Below are 9670 nucleotides of genomic sequence, written 5' to 3'. Positions count from 1 at the left end.
TGCAAGAGGCAGTGCGGTGTCCAGGGGTAGAGGCAGGGCCAGACCGAATAATCCACCAACTGTTTCCCAAAGCGCCCCCTCGCGCCATGCCACCCTGCAGAGGCAAAGGTGCTCTAAGGTCTGGCAGTTTTTCACAGAGACGCCTGACGACCGACGAACAGTGGTGTGCAACCTTTGTCGCGCCAAGATCAGCCGGGGAGCCACCACCAACAGCCTCACAACCACCAGCTTGCACAGACATATGATGGCCAAGCACCCCACAAGGTGGGACGAAGGCCGTTCACCGCCTCCGGTTTGCACCGCTGCCTCTCCCCCTGTGCCCCAACCTGCCACTGAGATCCAACCCCCCTCTCAGGACACAGGCACTACCGTCTCCTGGCCTGCACCCACACCCTCACCTCCGCTGTCCTCGGCCCCATCCACCAATGTCTCGCACCGCACCGTCCAGCCGTCTCTAGCGCAAGTGTTTGAGCGCAAGCGCAAGTACGCCGCCACGCACCCGCACGCTCAAGCGCTAACCGTCCACATAGCCAAATTTATCAGCCTTGAGATGCTGCCGTATAGGGTTGTGGAAACGGAGTCCTTCAAAAGTATGATGGCGGTGGCGGCCCCGCGCTACTCAGTTCCCAGTCGCCACTACTTTTCCCGATGTGCCATCCCAGCCCTGCACGACCATGTCTCCCGCAACATTGTACGCGCCCTCACCAACGCGGTTACTGCCAAGGTCTACTTAACAACGGACACGTGGACAAGCACAGGCGGGTAGGGCCACTACATCTCCCTGACGGCACATTGGGTGAATTTAGTGGAGGCTGGGACAGAGTCAGAGCCTGGGACCGCTCACGTCCTACCCACCCCCAGAATTGCGGGCCCCAGCTCGGCGGTGGTATCTTCGGCGGTGTATGCTTCCTCCTCTAAAGCACCCTCCTCCTCCTCCTCCTCCTGCTCCGCAACCTCTGTCTCGCAATCTAGATGTGTCAGCAGCAGCAGGACGTCGCCAGCAGTCGGTGTCGCGCGGCGTGGCAGCACAGCGGTGGGCAAGCGTCAGCAGGCCGTGCTGAAACTACTCAGCTTAGGAGATAAGAGGCACACGGCTCACGAACTGCTGCGGGGTCTAACAGAGCAGACCGACAGTTGGCTTGCGCCGCTGAGCCTCCAACCGGGCATGGTCGTGTGTGACAATGGTCGTAACCTGGTGGCGGCTCTGCAGCTAGGCAGCCTCACAACGTGCCATGCCTGGCCCACGTCTTTAATTTGGTGGTTCAGCGCTTTCTGAAAAGCTACCCACGCTTGTCAGACCTGCTCGTAAAGGTGCGCCGGCTCTGCGCACATTTCCGCAAGTCCCACACGGACGCTGCCACCCTGCGCACCCTGCAACATCGGTTTAATCTGCCAGTGCACCGACTGCTGTGCGACGTGCCCACACGGTGGAACTCTACGCTCCACATGTTGGCCAGGCTCTATGAGCAGCGTAGAGCTATAGTGGAATACCAACTCCAACATGGGCGGCGCAGTGGGAGTCAGCCTCCTCAATTATTTTCAGAAGAGTGGGCCTGGTTGGCAGACATCTGCCAGGTCCTTGGAAAGTTTGAGGAGTCTACCCAGGTGGTGAGCGGCGATGCTGCAATCATTAGCGTCACCATTCCTCTGCTATGCCTCTTAAGAAGTTCCCTGCAAAGCATAAAGGCAGATGCTTTGCGCTCGGAAATGGAGGCGGGGGAAGACAGTATGTCGCTGGATAGTCAGAGCACCCTCCTGTCTATATCTCAGCGCGTTGAGGAGGAGGAGGAGGAGCATGAGGAGGATGAGGAGGAGGGGGAAGAGACAGCTTGGCCCACTGCTGACGGTACCCATGCTGCTTGCCTGTCATCCTTTCAGCGTGTATGGCCTGAGGAGGAGGAGGAGGAGGAGGAGGATCCTGAAAGTGATCTTCCTAGTGAAGACAGCCATGTGTTGCGTACAGGTACCCTGGCACACATGGCTGACTTCATGTTAGGATGCCTTTCTCGTGACCCTCGCGTTGCACGCATTCTGGCCACTACGGATTACTGGGTGTACACACTGCTCGACCCACGGTATAAGGAGAACCTTTCCACTCTCATTCCCGAAGAGGAAAGGGGTTCGAGAGTGTTGCTATACCACAGGACCCTGGCGGACAATCTGATGGTAAAATTCCCATCCGACAGCGCTAGTAGCAGAAGGCGCAGTTCCGAGGGCCAGGTAGCAGGGGAGGTGGGGAGATCGAGCAGCATGTACAGCACAGGCAGTGCAACACTCTTTAAGGCCCTGGACAGCTTTATGGCTCCCCACCAAGACTGTGTCACCGCTCCCCAGTCAAGGCTGAGTCGGAGGGGGCACTGTAAAAGGATGGTGAGGGAGTACGTAGCCGATCGCATGACCGTCCTCCGTGACGCCTCTGCCACCTACAACTACTGGGTGTCGAAGCTGGACACGTGGCCTGAACTCGCGCTGTATGCCCTGGAGGTGCTTGCTTGTCCTGCGGCTAGTGTCTTGTCAGAGAGGGTGTTTAGTGCGGCTGGGGGGATCATCACAGATAAGCGTACACGCCTGTCAACCGACAGTGCCGACAGGCTTACACTCATCAAGATGAACAAAGCCTGGATTTCCCCAGACTTCTCTTCTCCACCAGCGGACAGCAGCGATACCTAAGCAATATGTAGGCTGCACCCGCGGATGGAAGCATCGTTCTCTATCACCATCCAAAACGGGGACATTTCTGCTTCATCAATCTGTGTATAATATTCCTCCTCCTCCTCCTGCTCCTCCTCCTGAAACCTCACGTAATCACGCCGAACGGGCAATTTTTCTTAGGGCCACAAGGCTCACTCATATAAATTTTCTAAACAATTTTTATACGTTTCAATGCTCTTAAAAGCGTTGAAACTTTAACTTGAACCAATTTTTCGTTAAACTGGGCTGCCTCCAGGCCTAGTTACCACTTAAGCCACATTAACCAAAGCGATTAATGGGTTTCACCTGCCATCTTGGTTGGGCATGGCCAATTTTTTCTGAGGTACATTAGTACTGTTGGTACACCAATTTTTTTGGGCCCTCACCTACAGTGTAATCATAGTAATTTCTATCTTCTTCGCCTGCACTCATGGTACAGAAAGGTGTGTGGGGTTGGCCTACACTTTAGCTACATAAATGTAAGTGTGGCCTTGTCTATACTGCAGCTACTGAAATGTGAAAGAGACTGTTATCTCCCTAAACTGCTGCAATGGGAATGTTACTGGGGCCTGTCTTGAGTGCTACTATTACTGAAATGGAACTAAGACTGTGCTCCCCCTATACTGCTGCTAGTGATATGTTAGTGGGGCCTGTCCCTAATGCTACTGCTGAAATGTTAATAATTCTGGGCTCTGCCTGTACCGCTGCTAATGGTATGTCACTGGGGTGTGGAAACAGAGGCTTCACAAAGACATGATGGCGGCGAGGCCATTTCCCACCAACGCTGTTACTGTTAAGGTGCATATAACCATGGACACGTGGAGAGGACACATAGTGCCTCCAAAACATCCCCCTCCTCCTCCAACAATGAAAACATTCTTGGCAAATACCTTTGCATTGGTCCGTCTGGTGGCAGTCCAAGAATTTCACCTTTAACGACACAACAAGAGAGCACCACCACCATCCCCCCGCCACGGCCCACTTAATCCTGGCCACATTCCGAAAACCAACTACATAAAACCGCGCTACTAGGTCCGCAGTCACCACCACATTACCACCAACGAGGTTACTGTTAAGGTACATATTACCAGTCTGACTGGGGCATGCAGTGTCGGCCGAAGCCCACCTGTATTGTATCTGACGTTAGCTCTGCTGAGTAGGGCACTGCAATGGGATATATTTATGTACCGCAGGTGGGTTCCAGGGAGCCACCCATGCTGTGGGTCCACACGGAGTTGTAACTGCATCTGTCCACTTGTAAAGAACGCCAGTCTGACTGGGGCATGCAGTGTGGGCCGAAGCCCACCTGCATTAACCACGACATTACCTCAGCTGTGATGGGCAATGCAATGGGATTTATTTATGTACCGCCGGTGGCTTCCTGGCACCCACCCATGCTGTGGGTCCACAGGGAGTTGTTACTACATCTGTCTACTTGTAAAGAACCCCAGTCTGACTCGGGCATGCAGTGTGGGCCGAAGCCCACCTGCATTAACCACGACATTACCTCAGCTGTGATGGGCAATGCAATGGGATATTTTTATGTACCACCGGTGGGTTCCAGGGAGCCACCCATGCTGTAGGTGCACACGGAGTTGAACCTACATCTGTCCACTTGTAAAGAACCCCAGTCAGACTGGGGCATGCAGTGTGGGCCGAAGCCCACCTGTATTAAGCACAACATTACCTCAGCTGTGATGGGCAATGCAATGGGATATTTTTATGTACCGCCGGTGGGTTCCAGGGAGCCACCCATGCTGTGGGTGCACACGGAATTCCCATTGCGGAGTTGGACCTGGCTGTGACTATTTATAAAAAACCGCGGTCTGACTGGGGCATGCAGACACCTTGACAGAATGAATAGTGTGTGGCACATAGGTTCCCCATTGCTATGCCCACGTGTGCAGCTCCAGATGGAGGTGGCACAGGATTGGATTTCTCATTGCTTCTGTACAGCATTGTGGACTATCGGCCTGCCCCTTTTATGGGGGGGTCGCTGCCTAGCCGTGCCAACCCTCTGCAGTGTGTGCCTGCTTTTCCTCTGGCAGACGCACTTATAAATAGACATGAGGGTGGCGTGGCATGAGGGCAGCTGAAGGCTGGGCAGGGACAATTTGGTGTACGCTGTGGACACTGTCGTGCGGGGAGGGGGGGGTTGGGCAGCATGTAACCCAGGAGAAGTGGCAGCGGAGTGTCATGCAGGCAGTGATTGTGCTTTGTTGGAGGTAGTGTGGTGCTTAGCTAAGGTATGCCATGCTAATGAGGGCTTTTCAGAAGTAAAAGTTGTTGGGAGGGGGGGGCCCCACTCTTGCCGCTATTGTGGCTTAATAGTGGGACCTGTGAACTTGAGATGCAGCCCAACATGTAGCCCCTCGCCTGCCCTATCCGTTGCTGTGTCATTCCCATCACTTTCTTGAATTGCCCAGATTTTCACACATGAAAACCTTAGCGAGCATCGGCGAAATACAAAAATGCTCGGGTCGCCCATTGACTTAAATGGGGTTCGTTATTCGAAACGAACCCTCGAGCATCGCGAAAAGTTCGTCTCGAGTAACGAGCACCCGAGCATTTTGGTGCTCGCTCATCTCTAGTTACTCAGGATCAAGCATATTTTGCCACAACTTTCGCCGCCCTGAGTGTGAGAGGTTCATGTGTTCGGTAGATGAATTATGCATGTGTGCCTGTACCAGGTGTCTACCATGAGTGGTGTATATGACATGTGTACTGAGTTTGGTTGACACATGTGCAGGATATTTCCATTATGTGCATGGTGTATGGGAGGCATATGCCCAGCCCCAGTGGTGAGAAGCAGCATGTATCCAGTATATAAGTTGTGTGTGTGTCCTTTGTAGCCCATGTGTGAGTGACGCACATACAATTTTAAAAATCATATATTAGATATTTTTGTAATATTTTTAATATATTATATATGAATTTCGGGTTTTTTGTTGCTAATGAAAGGAGAGGGCCCAAATACACTTCTTGCACAGGGGTCTACAGTATGCTGTCAGTGTCCACCTCTAGTTGATGCCCCACATCATAGTCCCCTTTTATCCACCCTATACTTCAGCTGCAATGACAACAGAACTAACAGACGTTCCAACAGACATTTATTATAAAATATTCTACCACAAATTGCTTTGTTTTTTTTAATTCTTGTTTTTGGTATATGCAGGTACGTTTGGATGGAAACTGCATTCTTGTTCCCATTGCAACATGCAATTTGCCAATCAAACCAGTGGAAATGATTTTACAATTCTGGGCCTGTTAAACTCTGCAGAAGCCAATATTCCTCTGTTTGTTGTATTCCTTTTTATATTTCTAATGACAATCACTGGAAATGTTACCATTTTGACTGTTGTGGCATCGGACCAATCTCTTCGAACACCTATGTACTTTTTCCTTTCCAATCTGTCATTTCTGGAAATATGGTATACAATGACAATAGTTCCGAAACTTCTGGCTAACCTGTTGATGAAGAGTAATAATATCTCTTTTTCTGGATGCATGACCCAACTTTTTTTCTTTGTTACCTTTGGGGCTACTGAGTGCTATTTGCTGTTAGTCATGGCTTATGACCGGTATCTGGCCATCTGTAAACCACTTTACTATTCCAGCCTGATGGACACAAGTACGTGTCTACAACTGGTTGTCGGCTCCTGGGTAATCGGTATTCTTACGGGGTTGATCCCTGCTCTATTTATCTCACATTTAGACTTCTGCGACTCTCGGCATGTAAATCACTTCTTTTGTGACATCCCACCTCTTTTGGAGCTGTCCTGTGGTGACATCTATCTTGCAGAAATCTCAATTTTTATCTTGTCTCTTACTGTTCTGTTTTCCTGCTTATTACTTACATTGGTATCCTACTTTTTTATTGTCGTCTCCATATTACATATTAAGTCTAACAGTAGCCGCAGTAGAACATTTTCTACATGTGGGGCTCATCTTATTGTTGTACTAATCTACTATGGTACTATGATATTTATGTATGTCCGTCCTCACTCCAGCTATTCCTCGGACATGAAGAAGTTTATTTCGGTTTTCTACACAGTTGTAACTCCAGGACTAAATCCTATCATCTATAGTCTGAGAAATAAAGAGGTTAAAATGTCTGTTAAAAAGATTGTAAGGAGAATTTTACCAGCAGGCTTTGACAGACAAATGGTTTCCACACAGAAGAATATCAGTAGTATTTTCTAAAATAAGTAATGGCCCATTCACATCTGGTCAAAGGTTCTGTTTGGAGCCTATAGTCAGACCTGGCGGAAAGTACTAGACAACATAGCACTGAATGCTGCGCTATTTCAACTTGTAAAATGCCTGTGGGAATGCTTGAAGCCAAGTAGACCCCATTATAGTCAGGAATGTTGGAAGCCAGACAAACCCCATTAAAGTCAATGGGATCCACTCTATGCCGGATCTGGCAGTTTTAGCATTTTCATTGTTTGACTCTGTGGACAGAACAACAAAGATCAGCTGGACCCTAGGTTGCAAATGTGAACAGGGGGCCTAAATGTGGGAAACATCAATAATTGTACTTAAATTTATATGACCTTTTTTACAAAAATCAATCAATTTGGGAAATAAACACTGATATTTATGTAATTTTGGTTCAGATAGTTTGGTAAATTGTAACCTAAACCCCTTCATGACCAAAGCCTTTGATGCCTAAATGTGCACATCAACATCTCATATTTTCTAAACAATACATACTGAGAGTTAATATTTTTGAAGTGATATTTGTTTTTTGTTTTTTTGCAGGATAGATTGGGTTTTCACATGGTACCAGAACAGAGTCAGTGCCTTTTAATTTTATGTATTATATAAGACAAATGGGCAGAAATCGTATAAAATTCTAAATGTATTCTTTTGTTCTATTTCATTTCAATGTGATAAAGTTGAAAAACTATTATTTATACAAAAAGATAACGTTAGTCTCCTTTGTATAGCAATACCAAATCTGTGTACTCTTATTAACCTATTTCATCACTGTAAAACAAGGGAACAGAGGGCCCTATTTTTATCTTTGAGTATCTCCTGTTCGCCAGTATTTAGGTTCGCCTTGACTGCTATATTTGTCACTCTTTGTGGCCAAGAGTTGGTCATCTCAGCTCCCTGTCACTTCATTACGATCGAATTGTCAAAGTGCTAACCCAATATCTTTACTGGCAGAGCGCTATACAAAAAGATTTGCCAGTAAAGTGAAGGACGTATATATACGCTCTAGCTGTACAGTGCATCAACAATTAGGATGTATATATGCAGATGGTTAATGCGAAGTGAAAAAATTGAAACTCTTAAAAAAAGTTGCCTTTGTGTTAATAGGATGTCTTTTTAATTTAGTTTATTTGCATTTTCAAAATACTTATAAAAAGAATGCTCTTCTATAGTAGCAATGAAATTGTTACTCCCAGTATTGCCCAAGGAATGATACTGCTGTGTTAGAAGTAGCATCTTTTTATGAAAAAGGTAGACTGTCCAGTGACTGCCATGTTTTGTCTCTTGATTGTTTAACTAAAGTTCACAAAGCTCCATCAGGGAATTGCCACTCTATGTTACCTTTCAGGACTCTATGGCAGTTTTCATCTATGTTAAAAATGAAGGTTTTTTTCTAATTATATAAGAAATACAAGAAATGAATATTGTTGTGAAACATTTTTAAAGAAAAATAATGTTTTAATCTGATCTGGAGGGGAAGATGGTCGGGACAGACTCAGGCTCACATATTTTGGCCATGTAATGCGTGCAGAGTCGCTAGAAAAATGTATAATGCTTGGAGAGATCAGTGGCAAAAGAAGATCCGACCGCCAAAGAACATGATGGCCGATACTGTCAGAGCTGATACTGGCATGGATATCACACAACTAAAAGAAGTAGTGCAAAACGGAAAAACATGGAGGGGGGAGCCTTTAGGATCACTGAGGGTTGTGAATGACTGAACAGCCAACAACAGCAACAATTTGATTTGATTTTGATATAATTACATCACTTATGTTGACAATCTCCAGGTAATTTATGTAAACTTCTAAATACATTCAAATAAATTTTTTATAGTAATCAATATTTATCATGTGGAAGTACATGAGATTTGGACCAAATATTGCAGGAACAACAATTAGCTTGAATGTGTGGTGTATATTAAACTGTTCATATCATGTTTGGATACAATTAGAGTACCTTTTTTCCATTTAATCTTTTGAAAAATAGTTTCATACGTCCTATTAGAGAATTATGAGTTAGTATAGGGGCTTCCCTGTTCAAGATCCTCATATATTAGGCTGCTTTCACACGGCCGTGAAAATCGTGCGAGATTTGTGCGATATGAGATGCACAAATCTCGCACCAATATGAACTCCATGTCCTATCTTTGGGTGGTCCCTCGTAACGCATTACCCATTGTTTTTAGTGGAGCCATAAAACACGTTGCACGGTGTGCAATGCATTCAAGTGCGATGCAAGGTTTCCCACTTAACACAATGGAAACCCTTGCCGATCCACCAGCATGGCTGAAAGCTACCCTGGAGGATTGCAACTGTACTGAAATGATGGGAAGCATTTTTGGCACAAAAACACTTGGCATCCGCAAGGATATCACATGTGTACGAGCGTGATATAGTGCTGAGTTTCACAGTCTGATATTGCGCTCTGCCATGTGAAACTAGTCTTAGAATACAGATTGGCTACAAAGCATCTCTAACTCTGAAGGACTTGTCTTGTTCTGCATTACACAGACAATACATTGATGTGAATGTGCACTAAGCAAAGCTTAAAGAGTACATGCAATTTCACACCGAAGCGGTTGTGTTCCATTGGCCATTTTTGCCTCCTTCTGCCAGCTGAAGACACCTCCCTATAGTGCTTATATAGCACTATATGGGGCCATCTTTAGCTGCTGCCAATGGCCATTTCAGTGTGAAAGTGCAGGTACCCTTTATAATTTTCCCCTCTGGTGACACTGCAGTAGAACTGAATGAAA

The 9670-nt window shown here is 46.9% G+C and overlaps 1 protein-coding gene across 1 annotated transcript; it reads left to right on the top strand.

Moving 5' to 3' along the window:
* The first annotated feature begins 6015 nt into the window (after positions 1–6015).
* LOC136626998 (olfactory receptor 11L1-like) lies at positions 6016–9240 on the top strand. Its single transcript, XM_066601953.1, has 2 exons — positions 6016–6794; positions 9228–9240. Exons 1-2 carry the CDS (start codon positions 6016–6018, stop codon positions 9238–9240), a joined length of 792 nt encoding a protein of 263 aa, XP_066458050.1.
* Positions 9241–9670: the final 430 nt, after the last annotated feature.

The sequence above is a fragment of the Eleutherodactylus coqui genome, chromosome 5 (assembly GCF_035609145.1).
Source record: "Eleutherodactylus coqui strain aEleCoq1 chromosome 5, aEleCoq1.hap1, whole genome shotgun sequence".
NCBI lineage: Eukaryota > Metazoa > Chordata > Amphibia > Anura > Eleutherodactylidae > Eleutherodactylus > Eleutherodactylus coqui.
Note: the sequence above shows the minus strand (reverse complement) of the source record. Positions and strands in the feature narration are given on the sequence as shown.

Coding starts and splice junctions, on each gene's coding strand:
- LOC136626998 (XM_066601953.1), top strand. CDS start 6,016: ATGACAATCACTGGAAATGTTACCATTTTGACTGTTGTGGCATCGGAC.